Source organism: Vipera berus (genome assembly GCF_964194415.1).
Source record: "Vipera berus genome assembly, chromosome: 7".
In the NCBI taxonomy this organism is placed as follows: domain Eukaryota; kingdom Metazoa; phylum Chordata; class Lepidosauria; order Squamata; family Viperidae; genus Vipera; species Vipera berus.
In genome coordinates this window covers 54,123,132-54,146,608 of record NC_138209.1, presented here as the reverse complement: position 1 = coordinate 54,146,608, position 23,477 = coordinate 54,123,132, and the positions used below count along the sequence as shown (strand labels likewise).

The window sequence follows — 23,477 nt, the reverse complement described above, 5'->3', positions numbered from 1 at the left end:
TTTCACACATACTAATAAAGTGAACAGATGTTATAGGGGACAAAACCTAACCTCCAACACTGAAAATGAAGAGTATTAATATTTATATGCTCAGCATTAGTCTAACACTATGTAAAATAGTGAGACTCTGGACAAAATTTAAAGAGTAAACGAAATACTGACCATGTATTATGAAGACGCTTTTTAGCTTGATGCAACAAGCCATTCAACCTTATTTTCAGGCAGAGTGATCCAGATTCTTTGCCTTAAAGGATGACACTGAACTCCTCTCTCTTAGCTCCATTATTATTAAGCACAGAGAAAGATTGAACAGCAGGTTCTGGGAATGGCCAGAACTACCAACTTGTTGCGGCCAACTCGCCACAGCCAACTTGCCATAGCCGATTCACCGTGGCCAACTTGCTGCAAGACAACTCACCACAGGCAACTTGCCATGGGACAACTCACTCCAGAACAATTTAACAATTCTATTTAATTATTTAAAATAAATAAAAATTTTATTTTTCTGTCAATTACATTTCATTCTGTCCCTCCTTTTGCATCCTTTAATGATTCTCTTCCACCATTTCTTTGTTATTAGTGTAACTTTTGTCCAGAAACAAGTTGTCCTGTGGCAAGTTGACCGTGGCAAATTGTCCCACAGTGAGTTGGCCATGACAAATTGTGATAGATCGCTGGTTCTATACAAGTGTCATATGCCTTCAATGTATTTGCTTGCATATTACTGCTTTGCCTGTGTATTCCTTTTGGGGGATCTCCCATTCTGGTGGGAGGGGGACTGCTTGCCTGGGGAATGAATTTGCCTGGCTCTGCTCTGTCCTCTTTGAAACATTCTCCCTTCATGAGAAAGGAATGTGGCCTGAAAACATCTGCCTTATCTCCAGACAACAGAACCTGGGACCGTTGGGAAACGAAAGGGAGAGACCTTGAGATGGGCACTAAATCACTAGGTTCTCAAAACAACCTAGCACCTATGGATCAGCCAGATTTCAACCAGATGATTGGACACTGGAGGGAGGAGTCTTGAATGGGCATTATGATGTAACCTTTCAAGCATAAATTTTTCAGACCTGGCTTTGCTCTATTGCTATCACTAACTCTCAACAAAAGTTCCAATGTCTGTTTCAAGAGTTCTGCTTTCTAGGGAGATCTAGTTGAAGCAAACCCTTACATAAAGCAAGGTCTGCAATAGTGCCCAACCCAGAGAGGCATCCGCCCTACTGGGTGTGTGTGTCCATGATATGCCTCTGCATGGCAGCGAAACAGAAGAAACTGGGACTGAAGATTGGAGTGAGACGGCTACCCAGGCCTGTCCCGAAGAAGACACCTCAGGTTGGCCAGAGGAAGCCACTGCCCTGGAAGACTCCACAAAACCGAGATGGTTGCTTGGTGTCGGGAAGAAAGAGGACTGGGAAGAAAGGGCCCAAAGGATAACCTTCACCCTTGGAGGTTGGAAAAAGACTTGGAAGAAAAAGACAGAGCTGCTTTCCAATGATGAAGAGATGAACAAGCAGTCAAACCAGATGGAGGGGATCCTGAAGCGAGCCATGCAGTACATGATGGAGGCTTTTGAGGACCTAAAGGGGTGACCAGAAGCAGAGGAACAATTAAAGGAGGAAGTCGAGCACAGTGAAACCGCAGTTAACGAGATGACAGGGGGGGGGCGACGGGCTCAATGGAGACTGTGGCAGCTACCCAGGCAGCGTAGCTCCCCGGACAGCCCGGACCCCACGACACCCCAGGGATAGGACTCCCCCAGACAAGCCAAAATTGGTTCCACTGGGAGTGAAGTTTGATGGAGACACCCAACAGTTGGGGTTCTTTCTGGCTCACGTTCTCACCTACATGCAAGTGTATGGGACGACCCTGCCCAACGATGCAGCCAAGATTAGAGTCATCACCCTAACCATCTGGCTGCTGCCAGATGAATGGTGACCCTACACAACTGCGACACTACCGAGCTCTGGAAATTTAACCGGTTAATGACAACACTGAGGTGCCAGTTTGAAGACTGCTTGGCAGACCGGAAGGCCCAGGATTGCATAAAAATGGTGAAACAAAGGCATCTACCAGTAGCCGAATATATGGAGGAGTTCTGTGACTTAGTGCGCTGCCTCAACTGGCCCGAAGACATCCTGGTAAGCTGCTTCCAGGACGGACTAAACGACAACCTGTACAACGCTTGTGTGGCCCATGAAGCACCTGCATGCTTATATGACTGGTGCATCCTGGACAGAAAAGTAGAAATTGACCAGACTCGGAACCAGAACCGCCCCAGTAAACTGGGAAAATGAAGTCAATCCGAAAGACGGGGAGAAGCAAGCAGACCCTCCATGAGCCAGCCACAATCAACCACCTGCTTCAAGTGTGACAAGGAAGGTCATCGTGCTGTAGAATGCCACAGCAAAGCTCCAGCCAAGAAAATGGACTGCTATTCCAGGGGGAAGCTGAGCAAGCCTGCTTAACGCTAGAAAAACACTGCCCTGAAAGCCATCAAGGTTGTGGAGCTCCCCTGAGCCCCAAAGGCGGAGGGTAGAGTTCTGACCCCACTGATTGACGAGTCAGGAATGTCAGGAGAGCGACTACAATGACAACCCATTGATAAGTAGGCTGATCAATCCCTTAGCCATGCTCTTAGAACTATTAGTCCCAGGCACAGGCAGGAACATGGCCCTCATTGCATTGTTGGACTCAGGGTGCACCCGATGCCTAATAAGCCCAAACCTAGTTGTAAAACTGGGGGGTTCTCCTAAAAAGACTCAAGGACTCAATTGTGTTCTGTCAGCTCAATGGGTTAGTGGCAGGGGGCATCCTGGCAAACTTTGTCACAAGCCCCTGGGATTAACCATGGGAAGCCACTCAGAGACTTTAGGTTTCATCATGGTTCCTGGCATGGAATGGCCACTGGGACTGGGGCTAACCTGGTTAAAGAAGTGGATCCCCCTAACTGACTGGAGAGAGGGGCGATTGAAGTTCCCAAAGAAGAGAACTTCTTCTCAGGGCATGCGTGTTTGTAAAGTAGGGGGCTCAAAATGGGAGTTGGTATCAGCACTGAGCTGCAGAGCATTCCAAGAGAATACCGTGATCTAGCTGAGGTTTTCAGTGAGAAGACTTTGGATGAGCTCCCCCCTCACCAACCTATGGACTGTGCAATTGAGATCATTCCAGGAGCTAAGCTACCAGAACCAAAGTTATATTCTATGATACCCCCCTCCCCCCAGGGAGTTAGATAAGCTACAAAAGTTGATCGACAAAAACTTTGCTCAAAGTTTTATTCAACTGGCCAGACCCCGGGTGGTAGCCCGTTCTTTTCTGAGAGAAAAAGGATGGGTCTCTTTGTCTCTGCGTGGATTATACATGCTTGAACACGGTGTCCATGGAAAAGGTGTACCCCCTGCCCCTCATGAGGGACATGTTGCCTCACTTGTTGAAAGGGAAAACTTTATTGCTCCCCAATATAAAGCTGCTGAAAACGAAAGGAGAAAATAAGCCAAAGCCCAGCCAGCAATTAAAGTGGACTTAGAATGCCAAGCTGCATTCAAAAAGCGTAAGAGACTTTTTTCTGCGGAGCCGGTGTTGAAACACCCAGACCTGGAGAAACCATTTGTAATTCATGCTGATTCCAGCAATGTAGCTCTAGGGGTGGTACTACTTCAAAAAAACCAGGAAAGTCAGTTGCAACCCTGCGCTTACACATCCAAGAAACTGACTGAGACAGAACAGTGATGGGCTGCTTGGGAGAAGGAAGCTTATGTGGTGTGGTGGGCCCTTCTTACTTGGAGACATTTTTTGGAAGGGAGTCCCCTTCCAGGTTTGGACTGATCATAAGAATCTGGAAGCAGTAAAAAAACAGGGAATTGTCTCCGAAACAGGTATGCTGGGCCCAGCATTTCAACCAATTTAACCTCTCCATCCACTATCTACCAGGGGGAAAAAAATTCCTGGGTGCGACCCGCCTTTCTAGCCGCTTATGATCTCGAGGAAGGGCCCATTTATTGGGACCCTGAGAGATGGCTGGGCACGGGTAGGGGCCTTCGACGGAAACCCAACAAGAGGCCCCTGGTTAGTTTTCTTTCTAAATTTTTTAGGGGGTTAGGGAGGGGGGAGGGTACTCCTTTTGGTTGTTTGGACAAGGGGGGCAGTCCAACAACCTCTGTTCAGGCCAGTGCCAAGGTAGATCGCGGGGGGGGGGAGGAGCGGGGGTCGGTTGCCTCTGGGGCCCCAGGGCTGGTCGTGGGATTACCTATTCCCATGACGTTAGGGAATGGCAACAGGTGTAGGAGCAGAGGGCCGTATCGATCTCAGGGAAGTCCTCTCCGCTGCTTACAAGCGGTGAGGCACTCTGACCCTCTGGCTCCGCCCCGAGGTCCCAGGAGTGAGGATATGCAGCCTCCTGAGCTCCGGCTGGTGTACTTGAATGCCAGGTCTGTCGCTAATAAAGCTCCTCTCGTCCGCGACTTGGTCGAGGGTGAGCAGGCGGTCCTGGCTTGCATCATGGAGACTTGGTTGGGCCCAGAGGGCGGGATTCCTCTGGTTGACCTTTGCCCACCAGGTTTCCGGGTGCTACACAGGCCTCGGGCTCAGGGTAGGGGCGGGGGTGTGGCTGTTGTTATGAGGGAGACCTTGTGTCCGCGGGAGGCCACCGTTCCCCAGATAGTCGGGTGTGAGTCTCTCTTTTTGAGATGCGGCCCTGGTGCGCAGTTGGGCTTGCTGCTGGTGTACCTTTCGCCTAGTCACACAGCAGCAGCCCTGCCTGAGCTTCTCGATGTCCTCTCTGGGTTGGTGATTGAGTTCCCAAAACTTATAGTTTTGGGGGACTTCAATCTACCATCGCTGGGAGGATCATCTGAGTTGGCTCGGGAGTTCATGGCTTCCATGACGGCCATGGACCTGACGCAAGTAATTTCGGGACCGACTCATGAGGGAGGCCACACCCTTGACCTAGTTTTCTTATCTGGACGGTGGTTAGATGATCTTGGTGGGGGCTCCCCAATTGTTATGCCCCTGTCATGGACCGATCATCATCTCCTGCGGCTGGTCTTCCGTTTTGCCACCCCCCGCCGTGGGTGCGTGGAACCAATTAAATGGTACCACCCCAGACGCTTAATGGATCCCGAGAGGTTCCAGGCGGCGCTGGGGTCCCCACCTGCCTCCCTTGCTCACAGCTCGGCAGATGCCTTAGTGGAAGCCTGGGAAAGGGCAGCCACTGAGGCTCTTGACCGAGTTGTACCCTTGCGGCCCCTGACCCGGTGCAGATCCCGTCGAGCTCCATGGTTCTCCGCGGAGCTCCGGGAGATGAAGCGTCGGAGACGGGGCCTAGAGAGCGGTTGGAGATCCAGCCGATCCGAATCCGACCGATTGCGACTAAGAGCCTATATTAGGTCTTATCTCGCTGTAATAAGGGAGGCGAGGTCTAACCACTTCGCTACCCTTATCGCATCCGCAGATAATCGCCCAGCCGCCCTGTTTAGGGTGACTCGCTCCCTCCTGAATCAAGAGGTGAGGGAAGAACCCTTGCAGGGTCGTGCCGAGGAGTTTAACCAACATCTGTCGGACAAAATCGCTCGGATTCGGACCGGTCTGGACTCTGACTGGGCAGAGTCTGGCGATCAGGACGCGGGCGGTCTTGTCGATATTACCTGGGAGGAGTTTGATTCTGTGACTCCGGAGGAAGTGGACAGGATCATGGGGAGGCTGAGCTCCACCACATGTTTATTGGACCCGTGCCCTTCCTGGCTGGTTTATGCAGCCCGGGAGAGGACACGCAGCTGGTTCCAGGCAGTTATATCGGCTTCTCTGAATGAGGGTAGCTTCCCCGCCGTCTTGAAAGAGGCGGTGGTGAGGCCTCTCCTCAAGAAGCCTGCCTTGGACCCAGCTGTATTGAACAACTTTCGTCCCGTCTCCAACCTTCGCTTTCTTGCGAAGGTTGTTGAGAGTGTGGTGGCGCATCAGCTCCCTCTGGTCCTGGATGAAGCGGATTATCTACACCCGTACCAATCAGGTTTCAGGCCCGGGTACAGCACGGAGACGGCATTGGTCGCGCTGGTGAATGATCTCTGGAGGGCTCGGGACAGGGGACATTCCTCTGTTCTAGTCCTATTAGACCTCTCAGCGGCTTTCGATACCATCGACCATGGTATCTTGCTGCGGCGTCTCAGGGGATTGGGAGTGGGAGGCACGGTTTTACAGTAGTTCTCCTCCTATCTCCAGGGACGTTCGCAGTCGGTGTTGACAGGAGGGCAGAGGTCGACCGCGAGGTCTCTCGTTTGTGGAGTTCCTCAGGGATCGGTCCTCTCGCCTCTCCTGTTCAACATCTATATGAAACTGCTGGGTGAGATCATTCGTGGTTTTGGAGTTGGGTATCATCAGTACGCTGATGATACCCAGCTTTTCCTTTCGACCCCAAACCACCCCAGTGATGCCCTCAACGTGATGTCCCGTTGCCTGGAGGCGGTTCGGGTCTGGATGGGGAGGAACAGACTTCAACTCAACCCCGACAAGACTGAGTGGCTTTGCATACCTTCATCCCGGGTCTATTCGGATATTCCACCTCTTTCTATGGGGGGTGAACTATTACCCCCCGTAGATAGGGCTCGCAACTTGGGAGTCCTCCTAGATTCACGGCTTACCTTGGAAGATCACATAGGGGCTGTGACTAGGGGGGCTTTCGCCCAGGTTCGCCTGGTGCGCCAGTTGCGGCCCTATCTAAGCCGGGATGATCTATGCACGGTCACTCACGCGCTCGTGACCTCCCGACTAGACTACTGCAACGCTCTCTACATGGGGCTGCCCTTGAGGACCACCCGGAGGCTCCAACTGGTACAGAATGCAGCCGCGAGAGTTGTGTTGGGAGTCTCCCGATACTCCCATGTTACACCTCTGCTCCGTGAGCTGCATTGGTTACCAGTTGTCTTCCGGGTGAGATTCAAGGTACTAGTAATGGTGTTCAAAGTCCTACATGGCATGGGTCCGGAGTACCTTAGGGAACACCTGCTGCCGGCATCAACTTCCCTCCGCCCTGTGCGTTCCCACAGAGAGGGCCTCCTCAGGGTGCCACCGGTCAGAGAATGTCGATTGGTGGCCCCCAGGGGGAGATCCTTCTCTGTGGGTGCCCCGGAGCTATGGAATCAGCTACCGGTTGAGCTCCGGACGGCGCCCGATCTTAGCTCCTTTCGCCGCGAGCTAAAAACATACTTTTTTGAACAAGCTGGCCTGGCCTGATGGGGAACTGGGGGGGTTGTTATTGTTATTTTATTGGGGTTTTAAGATGTATTAATTGTTTTTAGTATGGGCATGTATTTAATTATTTTTTAACTTTTGTAATCCTGTATTTTTATTCTTGCCCTGTTCACCGCCCTGAGTCCTTCGGGAGAAGGGCGGTATAGAAATATTATTAAATTAAATTAAAAATTAAACGGAGGCAAGGAAAAACGCCTGGACTCCTACAGCCAGTATTGAGCCCTTCAGCACCCTGGAGAGAGATCTCTATGGACTTTATTGTGGAGCTATCTGAAAGTGTGGTAAACACTGTCATTTGGGTTGTTACTGATTTATTCTCCAAACAGGTCCATTTTATCCTGTGTCAAAAGATTCCAACTGCAAAAAAATTGGTTGTTCAGCATATTTATTGCATGGCACCCCACAGCACATAGTATCAGACAGGGGCATCTAATTCACCTCCAAGTTTTAGAAAGTCTTTCTGGGCCTTCTGGGTTTGGGTCAGGGTCTGTCATTTAGTCATCATCCTCAAAGGAATGGGGGGGGACAGAACAAACGAACTCTGTTCTGGAACAATACCTTGCTTTATCAATTATCAACAAGATAATTGGACTGATCTGTTACTGTTTGCTGAAGTGGCCTATAATAATGTGGTGCACTCCAGTACCAGTTTCACTCCTTTCCAAATGGCTAATGGACAGACTTTCATCCCTTTGCCTGAATTGCCTGCTAACAAACCTGACATTCCCTCCCTTAAGGAATGGGTTCATCAGTTGCAAAACATTTGTTAGGAAAGTTCTAGATGAAGCCAGGGCGGCAAATAAGGCTCATGCAGATAAAAAACGTATGGAGCCAAAGCCTTTCTGAGTTTACCTTTCCACCAGGTTTTTGCAACCATCCAAAAAGTTTGGACCAAAGTATATTAGCCCTTTCCCAATTAAGCGGATTATAAACCCTCTCATAGTGGACTTAGAATACCTTAAGAGTTTACAACAAATCCATCTGATGTTCTACTGCAGTCTGCTGAAACCCGAGGTCACGTCTCCGTTAAGGCCTGCCACTGTTCCTCCTCCTCCACCAATTATGGTGGAGGGTGAGCAGCATTTTGAGATCAAGTACATTTTAGACTCTTGCAAGCATCATGGTTCTACTCACTATTTAGTTGCCTGGCAAGATCTTCCTGATTCAGAGAATGAGTGGGTTTATAAGGAACATGTTAGAGCCCCTAGGTTGCTCAAGCACCTTCATGCACACTACCCTGATAAACCTGATTGATGTGTTAGTTTTTTTCTCTTTTTCCTTCCCTATTTTTGTTTTGCAGGTGGATTTGTCGTTCTATTAGGGGGGTGTATGTCAGATTTCTTCAATGTATTTCCCTGCATATTATTGCTTTGCCTGTGTATTACTTTTGGGGGATCTCCCATTTTGGTGGGAGGGGGGCTGTTTGCTGGGGAATGTATATGTCTGACTCTGCTCTGTCCTCTTTAAAATGTCCTCCTTTCATGAGAAAGGAATGTGGCCTGAAAACATCTGCCTTATCTCCAGACAACGGAGCCTGGGACCTTTGGGAAACAATAGGGAGAGAGACCTTGAGATGGGCACTAAATCACTAGGTTCTCAAAACAACCTAGCACCTATGGATTGGCTGGATTTCAACCACAGTTGGACACTGGGGGGAGGACACCCAAATGAGCTTTATGATGTAACCTTTCAAGCGTAAATTCTTTAGATCTTGTTTTGCTGTATTGCTATCATTAATTCTCAATAAAAGTTCCTTTTGAAACAATGTCCGTTTCTTGGGAGATCTAGTTGAGGCAAACCCTTATATTAAGTGAGGAAACAGGTGATTTAACTAGTTACTTAAAATTTATTACAATTATAGATCACTATCAGATGGTATGATTCATGAGTATGTACAGGTTTCTCTAGATGCTCTAACAACACACTGTTGACTGTTCTTACTTTTTTGTTTTGAAAACTAGGTTATATTCTTAATAATGTCATACAGCAAGCTACAAAATGAGAGAAAGTTGGAATAGAGCTCTAGAAAAAATAGGAAACTAGGGTAAAGAAAAATAATGAGATTAAGTTAATAGAACCATTAATAGTCTAAATAAAAATGTAAATAATGCTTACTTAATTTTACAAAGTTTTTTAAAAATGAACAGGATGAAAAGAGCCCTAGACTAAGGCAAAAAAATTGGATCATGTCTTTGCCTTATTTGAGTGGTAGGAAGATTCACGGTTGAATACTGCAACACGTCTGATTTATTATGGATTGCAATTTGCATAATACATCTGGTGAAATATACACAATCTATGTTAAGTATTATTAGGTTACATAGTAGGATAAATATCTACATCTTACTACAAAAGCAATTCGAAAACCAAGGCAATTTACCTTCTGTTCGAGAGAAAGATTCTTCCATTGTTAGTTGTGCTAGTGGAATCACAAACTGTGCTCCTGTTTCCCATTTCTTGCGATCAGCTGTAACTGGACATATTACTACTTGTTGGTGATGATTCTCGCCAGCCACAGGGATTTCAGAGATGTCTTCAGGCTCCCTTTTCTCTTTATCTTTATGTGCTTTAAGATTTTGATTCAGCCTTCGAAGTATTTCTCGTTTGTTCTAAAAACCAGAAAAATGTTTACAAAAAAAATAAACCTTGCCCCAAAGAGGACAAAATATTGTTAATCTCTCCCATACGTTATTTACAAAATACGTTTCTGATGTTTGATGGGGGATTGCAATGAAGTGATATCCCCAGAATTGGCAGCCTGAGAAAAATATTAAAATAGCTGAAGTTAAATTACCTTTTTTTATTTGATAGACAATGTAGAGCTAGTTGATATATGAAGACAGAAAAATGGCAATTCAAGTTAGAGAGTATACCTACTTTTCTGAAAGACTTGGATACTTTTTTAAAAAATAGACATGAGTTGGATTTCAAAGAACCTGGCTGCTAAGGATTCTAAAGAAGTGATATTATGAAATACTTTTTCATATCATAACCCTGTACATTTGGTATATAAAATAGCATCTAGTTCTTTAGATGGAAACTAAATGAAATGTTGCTACATTGTAAAAAGAAATTACAAGAATATTAAAAAAACTATTTAGAATGTTAAGAATGTTAGATTTAAGAATGGTTTGTGATACAAGCAAACCTTTTATTAGAGATTTTATATAACAAAGTGAATTTATAAAAAAAACATTGAAGTGTAAGAACAAAACAAAGTCCATATAATTAAACTTACATGTATAGAAACATCAGGTTTAATATCCCCTAAACCTTCCTGGACAAGTACTGCATTTTCATCCTACAAATTCAGATTGAAAATATATGTCAAATACATTGATAGCTATGAGACTGGAAAAGATAATGTTTGTCATTTCATTGTGGGGTAGTGGCAGAAATTTTTTATCCAAAACTCTAATCTTATTATTTGCAAATAATGATATTACTTACTACACCCACTTCCTTCAAAGCTGATGTCATTGTGATGATTTGTGGTGAATTGAGCTTTAGTCTAGTAGAACTTTCCTCCTGCTTAGTATGCGTAGGACTTAATTCTGAAGCTCCCATTGGAGTTTTTATCCCTTTGGACACCAGCTGTAATTAAAATTCATACACACACACATACTACAATAAGGAAAAATCAACTATAACACAAAAATATAAATATAGAAACATTTTCATTTCTTCTTCAATGAACAGCTTCATATTTTTTCCAAATATTACTGATTTTCATTTTTATAATTAAAATACTAAAATACTTTTACATTTTTTAGTTCTACTCATTTCTATAATTAGGAAGAGTGATAGTTAAAATCACTCTGCTACTGAAAACTGAGTTATGAAGGTAAAACATTTTGTTGTAATTAGACCACATAGAAATTAAGAGTTTATTGTTGCCTAGAAACAACTTCTTTTTCATGCCTCTTTATCTAGTAGAAAAACAAAAAAAACTTCCCTTTCCTCTACATTTTCTGCACATTCAAGTACTTGGGAAAAGGACAGGGGATTATTACAGAAATTAAACCAAACATTTATGGGTCTTGGGTATAGGATATAGGTATAGGTTCTCCTGCGTGAGCAGGGGACTGGACTAGAGCAGGGGTCCCCAACCCCCGGTCTGTGGACTAGTACTGGAACACAGCATGCCAGCAACGGGCCGCACAAACAAGCAGAGCCCCATGCATGAGATGCACACAAAACCACGCACCCTCTGGTCTGCAGAAAAACCTCTCTTCATGGAACCAGTGCCTGGTGCCCAAAAGGTTGGAGACCTCTGGACTAGAGGACCTCCAAGGTCCCTTCCAGCTCTATTTATTCCACCCTGTCATCTGAACACAATCAATTCAATGATCTGAATAGCATCTGAAATGTATCTCAGAGAGGCTTAAAGGGCAACTCACTGAGATGATTATGAAATAAAACAAGAGAGGAATAAAGGCAAAAAAGCAGTAGTGCTTAGGAGGAATGTTTCAGTTATGCCTTGTTCAAGGACAGGATGCTCCCTAAGACATTTTTTTGTCCAAGAAGATACAGTGACCAAAAAGAAAAATATCTAAGTTTTAAGTAGCATAGTACTATTTACGAATACTTAGTGCACTACAAGACAACACATAGTTTAAAACTTCAAAGAAAAATTGCAAGCACATAGAAAGCATCCAATAAGTTAACATTTCTTACATGCTCTTCCCAAGCTTTCCTCTCTCTTTCATATGCGTCTTTTCTCTTTCGTTCTAACTGCTCTTTCAGGACTGCAGCCCGGGCATTTGCTTGTGCCTTGAATGTGATCAAAAAGTAATTTTTTAAACTAAGAAACCCTATTCCTAATTCTATGGAAATTAATCACCAACTTCATTTCCAAGAATATGATTTTCTATATATTATTTGATAGTTATAACAGTTTTTAAAAATATTTTTGCACTGAATTTTAACCTATAAGATCCTATTAGATCCCCAGGGCATATCATTACACCTCAGTTTGTAATATGCATATTAAGAGATGTTGCTTTCAAGGTGTCAGTCTTGTCTTAACTATTCACCCATAGAGTTTAGGCCTCATAAAATAAATCTAGTTCTGGTGTATATTTACTTTGCAGACAGCATTTCTGATACAGACGGTATACTTTTAACAACAAAGTATTGTATGTACAGGTTAGAGAATGTGCAAATGTGTAAATACAGTTGTTGAAGAACTGTTGTTAGCTTTGTGCCCTGCTGGTTAATACTACAGATGCATCTTTATTAGAAATTGATGTTGAACGAAAAAACTAAACACTTGTATCTGACACATTTCAAATATACGATAAATGGATAAATACAGACCATGTTCTTTCTTCATAATAAACTCTTTTTGTGCCAGTCACTCTACAAAATTTCATTGTTACAATGGATGATACAGAGGAGGCTGGCCCTAACCCTGAATTACTCAAATTGTAAGAATAGACCTTAGGGTTAGATTGGTTAGAAGATTAATTTCCCAGATCTATTACTTGACAGCATTTCTAACATTTCCATAGCCTTAAAAGCAGAGGCACTCCACTGAGAAAACCAAAGAACTTTAAGTTACGTTGGTTTAAAGCAATCCTTAAAGACAAAAGAAACCAACCTACAGGGAAGAAAAATAATTTTAATGAAAAAATGATGAATAGGAACCAAACTGATATTCAAATATAATATGGCATTTTAATATATTTTGGGGCTCCAACAATGGCTCAAATAAACTTAGTTCAAACACGTTCAAGAACTTGGTAAGAGAGCAGATTTGAGGACACATAGTTCTTGATTTATGACAATTGTGAGGCAGTCATTGAGTCATGCCTGATTATACAATTTTGTAAATTTGATTTTTGCCAGTCAGTAAGCAAAGCCAATTTCATCTACTGACTTTGTTTGTTAGAAGCCGACTCTGAAGATTGCAAATGGTGAGGCAGTCATTAAGTGAGTCATGCCTGATTTTACATTTTTGTAAACCAAATATCACATGACTGCAATTGTGACAGTGATCTGACTGGTTGAAACTTATGGTAGGGAGCCTAATACTGGGCTGCAGCCTGTTTGCCACTTGGTCCACTAAATGAGTAAGTTGAGGATTACTGGCAACATAAAGAAATTGAGGTATAGGCTAAGCCAGGGGTCCCCAACTTAGGGTAAGCGGCCTAATAGTGGGCCGCAGCCTTTTCGCCACTGGCCCAGGGAATAGCTGATGAGCCCCGCCACACTTGCGGTAGCGGCCCCATGTGCACATGCCTGGGGACGCTAGTATTGCCAGTGTCACACGGGCACATGTGGCCCATTTGTGCATGCCTGCGGGTGCCAGCACGTGTGCTGTGGGTGCACATGGCCCATTTGTGCATGCTCACAGGCGCCAACACACATGCCATGGGTGCAAGTGGCCCACTTGTTCATGTGTGTGCACTAGCCCTGCTGTCATGCACTCACCCATTTGCGCATATGCGTGCGGGGCTGCGCACATGCACATTTCCCTGCTGCTCCCTTTCCTTCCAGTTCAAGCCAGAAAGGTTGGGGAACTCTGGGCTAAGCTAAGAAAATGTTACTGACTGCAGGAATGTGAAGGTACACTGAGCAACACTAGCCCAGTAGCAAGATACAGACTCCATGATAAAGAGGCATGGAACAATAGACTAGGTACTATTGCGTTATTATAAGTATGCACATTCTCAACTGGAGTCTCTTTAATTATCCCATGTATAGATTTTATGACAGTGCTGAGCAAATACTAGAATATTTTTGTCTGATATAACAGTTTTCATCTAGCGCCAATTCAAAGTTGTCACGAATCTCCTTAAAACTACTTAAGACCCAGTTCTGGAGTTCTGATGGTTACTCCCACCCCCTACCTCTGAGGTCATGCAATTGAATTTTGGATGTTTGGTAACCAGTTCACATTTATGCTGGTTTGCAGCATCCCATTCTATTTATTTATAGTTATTTAGAAAATTTATTTGCCGCCCATCTCATATCCAATGACTCTGAGTGGGTTACAGCATAAAACATTAAAGAAGACTTTAAAATAGACAGGACGCACAACAGATAAAATCATTCACAATTATAAACCGTTAAAACCAGATCAGAAAGGTGGGAGCTGGACACACAAGGGTTGGGGAGATAGGATTAGGTTTTAATTAATCAACCACCTCCAGTATGAAGTCCCTTGTTGGGTACCCAAGCCATCTTACAGAGTCAAGTCTTGAGGCTCTTTTGAAATGATGGGAGGGTGAGAGCCAACCTCACCTCATGGGGTAGAATATTCCAGAGGGCAGGAGCCATGGCAAAGAAGGCTCTTTTCTTGGAGCTTGCTAGCTGAAATTCCTTGGTTGATAGGATCTGCAGCATGGCCCCTCTGCTGGTGTGGGCCAGTCCCATTCAGGTGAGACAGTTCTTCAAGTAGCCATGCCATACGGGACTGTAAAGGTCCTGTACAATACAGACTGGCAACCAGTGCAGCTTGCAAAGAAATGGTGTAACATGGGCCACTATAGGGGCCCCAACACTGCCCACGCTGCTACACTCTGCACCAGCTGTATCTTCTCAGTGCTCTTTAAGGGTAGCCCCATATAGAGTTCATTGCAACAGTCCAAACATGAGATGACTAGGACTCGAATAACTGAGCGCAGAGACTCCTGACTCAGGAAAGGTTGCAACTGGTGCAAAAAATGAAAATGTGCAAAGGTTCTCCTAGCTGCAACTGCCACCTGCTCTTCGAACAGGAGTCAAAAGTCCAGGAAAACCCCCAAGTTGTGGACAGGTTCTGTCTGGGGTAGTGCAACCCCATCCAGAATTAAAGTCCTAGATCTTGGAGCTCCATGCACCAAAGCTACTCAGTCTTGCCAGGGTTCACCCAAAGCCTGTTGTCCACCATCCAGGCCCCCACAGCCTCCAGGCACCACAAGAGGGCAGCCATAGCATCATTTGGGTCACCAGAGGTGGAGATATATTGCTATTGCTATATGCTAGTATTCTGCCTTAGTTATGTGTCCCTCTTTCCACTTTTTTCCACTCTCAAGTTTCCTCTTTTTACTATGTGTTCAAAATGGACAATGATTAATATTTGTATGTAATATATATATGGGCATAGGTATGTTGTGTATGAGTATGTAGATATATACTTTCTTTTGAAAACAGGCAACAGAAGTCCATTTTTAATGTGGGCCACAGTGCTCACAGTAAAAAAATGACAATAAAGGTTATCTTATCTTATACTTGTCCTTTTTGTCGTTCAGTTTATCAGAGTTCTTTGTACAACCATGCTGGTTTCTTCTTGGATTTTTTTCTTTTTCATTGGTATTGTGCTGGACTCGGCTTTTATAATTATATTTTTCAGAGTTTCCCAAGCTTCATGAGTTGTTTTTCCCTTTAAGTTTTTCTTCCATGGTATCCTTCCAAAGCTCTAAGTTTGCTGAAATCAGCTCTTTTAAAGTCTAAGACACTGGTTTGATTATGTTCTATTACTTGTGTCTGTGTTATGTTAAATTCTAATATGACATAGTCACTCTCCCCCAAGGTTCCTGCAATTTCAACTCCCACTATCATTTGTTAGTAATAATTAGCTCCAGTATAGCTGTCCCTCTAGTTCCCTTCTCTACCTTTTGGATGATAAAAGTTCTCAGTTAGGTTGGTCAGGATCCTGTTTAATCTCCAACATACAGAGTTTGTATCCCAGTTGATGTCAGGGTAGTTAATGTTTGCCATTACTACTGACCATCATTACTTATGATGATAATTCCAGGCTCAATTACAGTCATAAGTTGAGAACTACCTGTATTTTACTAATAATCTAAGGGCTCTGACCATTTTCTTTTTTGGAAATTATTAATATGCACTTATCATTCCTACTTGCAAAATCCATATGATAACTGCATCCTACCATTTCAATTTAGCTATTTTTCTCCTTTATTTTTCACTATTACCTTTAGTGCTTCAATTTTTTTACGCCTTAATTCTGTTTCTTCATTTATTTCATGGACAGAAGAACCACTGTTTTCATTCTGAAAAATTGTTTTTTAAAAAAATGTATCAATTTTTTTAATGCTGATTGTAACTACAGAAAAACAACAATATAACTGAACTACATTTCAAACTCAAAGTAAGATTCTTTCTATTTTAATAAAGAGAGAAATGCCTTTATTTAAAGAGACCAGAACTTTTTTTGGTTACCGTATTTTCCGGCGTATAAGACGACTGGGCGTATAAGACGACCCCCTACATTTCCTGTTAAATTATAGGGTTTGGGCTATACTCACCGTATAAGACTACCCCTCTTCCAACGCACACCAAATAAAAATTAAAATCAGATTTGATTTTAATATGGTAATTTTAATTAAAATGCTTATGACATGCAGGTGCTTAGTAGGAAAACTACCACTTATAAACATAAGGCTGTTTGTCATCAAACATGTAAACATAAAACAGTGCAAGTGGATTAAACTATAATAATAATAATAATAATAATAATAATAATAATAATAATAATAATAATAATAATAATAATAATAATAATAATAATAATAAGAAGAAGAAGAAGAAGAAGAAGAAGAAGAAGAAGAAGAAGAAGAAGAAGAAGAAGAAGAAGAAGAAGAAGAAGAAGAAGAAGTTGGAGGGGACCTTGGAGGTCATCTAGTCCAACCCCCTGCTAAGGCAGGAAACCCTATACCATTTCAGAGAAATGGCTGTCCAGTCTCTTCTTAAAAACTTCCAGTGTTGGAGCATTCACCACCTCTGGAGGCAGGTTGTTCCACTGGTTAATTGTTCTAACTGTCAGGAAGTTTCTCCTTAGTTCTAGGTTGCTTCTCTCCTTGATTAGTTTCCATCCATTACTTCTTGTCCTGCTTTCAGGTGCTTTGGAGAATAGCTTGACTCCCTCTTCTTTGTGGCAGCCCCTGATTCCAGCAACCATTCCCTATTTTCCTAATTCACTTTTTCACTTTTCCTAATTCACTCTAAAGCTTTCCCTGCGCAGAGCCTTAAGTAACACAAGCTGCCTGCAATTAGTGCAGGTTCGCATCCCACCAGGCTCAAGGTTGACTCAGCTTTCCATCCTTCCAAGGTAGGTAAAATGAGGACCCAGATTGTTGGGGGCAATAAGCTGACTTTGTAATAATGCTGCTTGGGGGGGGGTGAAAGCCCTAATAAACAGGCATATACACAGAATGAAGGCTATTGCTAAGCACATTGATTTGTGCTTCAAATTGTAAGCCACCCTGAGTCTTCGGAGAAGGGCAGGATATAAATGGGATTAAAAAAAAAAGACCAAATGGGAGATCGGCTCCAGGTTTTCCAGCCAGCCCGCCCAGTTCCTGAGTCAAATGTGTCCTTAGAGCTAAGCCGCTGCTCTGGCTGCTGCCTTCCCCACCTGCCTTTCAAGTTGGGATATACTACAGCTGGTCTTCAACTTTAGAAGAAAAGATGCCCAGACCCCAGCCTGTAAAAAATCACAGACTTCAGCTTCTTCTCCAATTGGTCCCGCTTTCCCTGCGCAGACTAAATTGGAGATCCACTCCAGGTTTTCCAGCCAGCCCTGTCCCTAAATTTTCAGCACCGGGAGTATAAGACAACCCCTGACTTTTGAGAAGATTTTCATGGGTTAAAAAGTAGTCTTATACGCCGGAAACTACGGTATAATAAAACATATCTTATATGGCATGGAACCACTCTGGATAGAAATGTCTAAAAATAAAAATATCCCCAAACCAGATTATATAGACAAGGGAAATGGCAGGTCAAATATTGACATCCTACTCACAGATTTCCAAACTACTGCATAATAACTGCAATAGTGACCTCTCTGTAAGATAATTCAGGGATACAGTATTTGGATTATATTTCCAGTTCTGAATGAAATAAAACATAGTTTATGTAGCAGGCCGGCAATATTAAACTATTGTTACTTGCACTGATTGATATTCATTTTGCTAGCAGCTTCTATCGATTACCAAATTAGTAATTTAGCTGTATGCATATCCAGGCTGACATTTTTTCACTTAGCTGTTGGAATCTCTCAACTGCTAGATTCACTCAAACACAAAACAATCTATTTTTGATTAAAGCTAATTGTCCAGATATGAAATCTTATCTATGCATATGCACAGTGAACCAATGTAAAACTATTATTGAACCAGAAAGCAACTAAAAAATTTTCTACAGTATCATTAAAAGTTTTTCACCGTGTAGAAAGAGAGTTTATATGTAGTCATAGATTCTCCTACATAGCTAGAGATATTTTTCTCTGTATTCCCCAAGCTTATGAAAATTAGTTTATTTGCTAACATAGGTTAAAATTCACACTGCCTGAAAATAGCAGTTATTTTAAGATAGAGCCATGGAATTCAAGTTAACACGTGTTTATGTATAGTTACTCTATGAGGCAAAGCTGATCTCATCAGAACTAAGCAGGGATAGGCTTGACTAGTACCTGGATGCAGGCTATACAGTAGACTGGAGGAGACAATACTACATGAAGATATCAGTGAAATCAAAAAGAGTCATGTTCAGTTTGAAGCAGATTTCACTTTTTTTTCATTTCAACTCCAGCTTGCTATGTAATTACAGGATTCAATACTGAGCATGTTCCATAAAACTGTTGATTTATGTCACTAATAATCTAAAGCAGAAGTGGGCCACTATTTTTCAAGTGTTGCATTCTCTCAGAGATAGCCCGAGAGGCTGCACGGTGAATGGGAACACATCTTTTGCCCCCCCCACCCCCAATACCCTGTTCTTTCTGAATCAATAGACTTCACAAAAAAACAGAAGCACAAAACACAGAGGTCCAGGAGCTTGAATTAATTTCTTATGAAGAGATTTTGAAATTAATCCAAAAAGGCATAAAATATCATGAGCCACTGCAAATGCTTACACTTAGTCTAAATAAAAGGAAAATAACTTGCCTTTTCTCCACAAAGTTTTGCTTTTATTTGCTGACGTTCATTAAAGTTTTGAAGTCTAATTTGCCTCAGTCTTGACAAGTATTCCTGAAAGACAATAAAAAGAGACCTTTCTGCTTGAGGAAAGTTTCAGCAATGCTGATTCTTTCAAATTCCAATGAAGGAGAATCTTTCAAATTTCACAAACTAAGTAATGTGACAATTCTGTTTTGGAAGGGAAGCAAATTCAGCAGACATATCATCGATGTATCATGAAATGTGGTTAATAACTATTAAAAGAGATGAGATTTGATTGTGTTTTAAGAGAAAATGAATTACTTTTTTCTGGTGACAGAATTTACATAACAAATACAAAAATTTGTCAAAGGGCTATCTGTAGTTGTCTGTTCATACTAATTAAAACTCTAAAGAAGCCTTTTTTAAATTATATATCCAGGCAGAAAAAATGAGGCATCAAATGGGATTCTATGTATGCAATGAAGGCAGAAAACATGCAGGAAGCATACCTCTTCCTCCTTGTTTCTGGCTTTCCTTCCTCTTGAAGAAATGGACCTGCCTCCATAGATAGCTGTCAGGTTTTGCAGTGTGTCCTGTTCACCATTTAATGCATTAAATTCAATAATAGCTAGGGCCATCATATTATCTAGTCTTATATCAATCAACATTTGATCATTATCAATGAATAAAAAAGTTGAAAAAAATGCATTCTTAAACCTATTTTCTTCCATTTCTTTCTTGCTGTGTATCTTTTAGTTATTTTCTTTAAAATTGTAATCTCAATAGATATATTTGCTGAATGCTAATATTTGCTTCTCAAAAAAAATCTCACCATAACTTATTGAAAATGTTTCAACTATAATTTCAAAATCTTTCCAGAATTCTTATTCATAACATAAATACATACCATAGCAATAGAATTATATTATTATACATAATATAATGGCAAAGTTTGGAAATATTTTGAATAAAAAGTACATATAATTTAATTTGGTGAAATTATCATTTTTTCTGAATTGCTCATTTAATCAGATTTTTGCTTTCCGTATCATATTCATTTTTCTGATCCACGTGGTGAACCCCCTTTCCTATTTTGTAAAAAGTAATAAAATTTTAATCTTTTGATAGCTTGATCAGCACACAAATCTCAACAAATATTTCTTCACTCATAGATGAAATAGTATAAAAAGAATCTTCACTTCCTATCAGTAGTCAAGGTAATTATATCATTTGTTTTTTTCTAAATATAAACATGAAGATAAAGTTCACAAAATTGAGCTTTTCATATCCCCTTTTAGCCCTAATAATGCATGCTTCAAAAGTATTTTTAAGAAAATTCTGTGCAGTGCAGAGCAAAAATGTTGTTTACATATTTTGGTACTAATTTGCAGAGCATCATTGTCAGACTATTCCTATTCTCTTATATTAATTGAAAAGAACATAATTTACTGCTAGGGTTATCAATGAGAAAAAAGGTACAATCTTACCCAGTGCAAAATTGTAGCCTTATTACACAGAGGATTATGTTTACATGAATGCTAGCAAAAGGCAGCCTATACAAATATATTTTTTCTTTACTCTGTCCCACCCCAAAATGTTTTATATGTTCTTCCGCTAAATACAAAATATCTGATTTTGAAAAATTCTTCTTATGGAGGTTTTTAGAGCAGATCACCAATCTCATTGCACTCCACAGATAGCGGATGCACAACCTCAAGCTAAGCCTTAGTAAAACTGATGGTAATTCATTCCAACCAGCTAATAATGCCAGAATTTTCAAGGTGTTAGGTTGAAGGGATAAAAAGTTACCTTAAAGTGACTTAAATTATGGAAATTCAGATAATTGTGGCTAAATTATTAAAGCTGATCATTTCATTTTTTCAACTGTACTCTAAAGATATTTGTGCATATGTAAGAGTATATCTAATTGCCACCAAGTGTTTCTCACATATTTATAGTCATTTGAAATTGGGTTAAAAGAGAAAATGATATTTTTTGGTTTATTACATCCCCCTGAATGTCTGACCTTCAGAGCCAGTATAAATCTGCTAGCAATTATTATAAAAGATCACTAAATGTCTATAGTGTAATGGATGTACTGCAGAGGAATTGTGATATTAAACAAAATGCCCTTAATGAAGGAGAAAACTAGAAGGAAAAGTTTTTGAAGTTTTTCATTTACTGTAAATACTGAACTGTAACAAATTAAAAACTGTGAACCATCTAACTCGCTGTCCTGTTTTGTCTATTTTCATCAGTATTATACTGAACTACAATAAACTCAGAACAGAAAGTTGATTCATGAAGGAATCAGGAGAGAAAGGTAACAAAGATCAAATTAAAATACAGTATAGTGTAATGAAGTTTCAAACAAGCCCCAGACATCAGTGCTTATCTTTACTTCTTTTAAATACAAAGAATGGTAGAAGATTCTGCTTGCAATTCCAGGCAAATCAAAGTAAAAACATCTGGTTCCCTTTTTCATATACCAAAGAAGGAAAATAGGGGAGAAGCTTACCATGATTTGTTCATATAGCAGGAAGCCATGGTTTTCACATGAACCAGCCCAATAATTATATACATAATTATGTATAAAGTAGTACAGCACGTTAACCAGAACAACTAGGTAATAGGTTATAGACTAAAGCCAAGATCCATATATATTGAAGGATTTCTTTTTTCTACTTTAATTCTCCATCGTTCCCTTAAGTCTTAGCGTATCATTTAAAAAGTGGTTTAGTAAAAGGAAATTATTAGGAAAAGCAAGAATGTTTGCCCAAATTTTAAAATTAATTTACAACTCATTTTGATTAATCAGAAGTTAGGAAATTATTCTCAAGGAAATATGTGAGACATACATGACTGCATTTTAAAATATATGTTAGGATTTATGACTATTACTGCCATATGAACTGCAAATTACAGTCACTCCGTATTTTCTTTACATAAAAAGGAAGATGCAAAAGATAAATAAAAATAATAGTTTTTGACAATAAGTAATATTAAAATATAGGGACGTGGTGGCTCAGTGGGTTAGGACGCTGAGCTTTGTCAATCAGAAGGTCGGCAGTTTGGCGGGTCAAATCCCGAGTGCTGCGTAACAGAGTGAGCGCCTGTTACTCGTCCCAGCTTCTGACAACCTAGCAGTTCGAAAGCACGTAAAAATGCAAGTAGAAAAATAGGGACCACTACGGTGGGAAGGTAACAGCGTTCCGTGCGCCTTTGGCGTCTAGTCATGCCGGCCACATGACCATGGAGACGTCCTTGGACAAGCGCTGGCTCTTCGGCTTTGAAACAGAGATGAGCACTGGCCCCTAGAGTTGGAAACGACTAGCACGCATGTGCGGGGGAACCTTTACCTTTACTTTAATATTAAAATACAAAAAATATTTATATTTCCTGGACTGTTTAACTAAGATTCTAAGATGTAAAAATTACATTTGTCTTGACATAAAAGTTAATAGATTTTAACAGGTAATAGAAGATTAAGTAGGTAAGAGAGTTAACAATAAAAAAGATACTTCAAATGCCTGCACAGTAGAATGCCAACGTTTCATACCATATGTCCTTCAGCGCGGGCTTTGTTTTGCATGGCTTCTCGCTTCCGTTGCCAGAATTCTTCAACTTGTTTAGCTCTTTCTGCAGCTATCCATCCTTTTTGCCTGGGGATAAGTATAAGGTTGAATGTATTAACACATCTTAAAACATCTAAAAGTAATTGCAAACAGGAGAAGTGAGCATTATGTATGTTTGCTGCCTTGAGTTACTTATAAAAGCAATAAAGACAGAATAGAATTCCAATAAACTATTTTGATATGAAATATGAAATTTAATATGAAACTGTATTTATATGAGGAATGGTTACAAATATACAGAAGGAAGTCATTGTGATTGTTAACTGGTTCCATTCAAGTTGAGCTGCTACTTGTTAAGTGCTGGTCCTCTATTTTAATTCAGTCTTCTCTGATTAGTGGTGCTGATTAACATTGTTGTTGTCCTTACACTTAATATGTTATATTGCTCATTAACCTGCAGAATTTTCAGCACAAGTTGTAGCATATATATATATATATATATATATATATATATATATATATATATATATATATATATATATATATATATATATATATATATATATATATATATATATATATATATATATATATATATATATATATATATATATATATATATATATATATATATATATATATATATATAAAGTTATTTAGTAGTCAATGCAATACAATTGTGATATAAGAATATTCCCAAACTATTTTCAGCCTACCACTGAAACATTTGAAGTATGGTTTTACCATTATAAGTAGGAGGGAAAAAAGA

At 41.1% G+C, this 23,477-nt stretch overlaps 1 protein-coding gene across 4 annotated transcripts in view; it reads right to left on the bottom strand.

The window, feature by feature from the left end:
• The window catches only part of NEK1 (NIMA related kinase 1), a 109,315-nt gene that overhangs the window by 37,147 nt on the left and 48,691 nt on the right, over positions 1–23,477 (bottom strand). For 2 of the 4 annotated variants that reach the window (XM_081332622.1, XM_081332624.1), the window contains 7 exons: positions 22,693–22,795; positions 19,140–19,223; positions 16,164–16,241; positions 11,917–12,012; positions 10,690–10,833; positions 10,478–10,540; positions 9,620–9,848 (listed from right to left, as the gene is read on the bottom strand). In XM_081332622.1, the coding sequence (XP_081188748.1) occupies positions 9,620–9,848; positions 10,478–10,540; positions 10,690–10,833; positions 11,917–12,012; positions 16,164–16,241; positions 19,140–19,223; positions 22,693–22,795 (797 nt within the window). Of the gene's footprint in view, positions 1–9,619; positions 9,849–10,477; positions 10,541–10,689; positions 10,834–11,916; positions 12,013–16,163; positions 16,242–19,139; positions 19,224–19,642; positions 19,727–22,692; positions 22,796–23,477 lie in introns of all 4 variants that reach the window. The other 2 variants (XM_081332621.1, XM_081332623.1) reach the window with 2 other exon arrangements.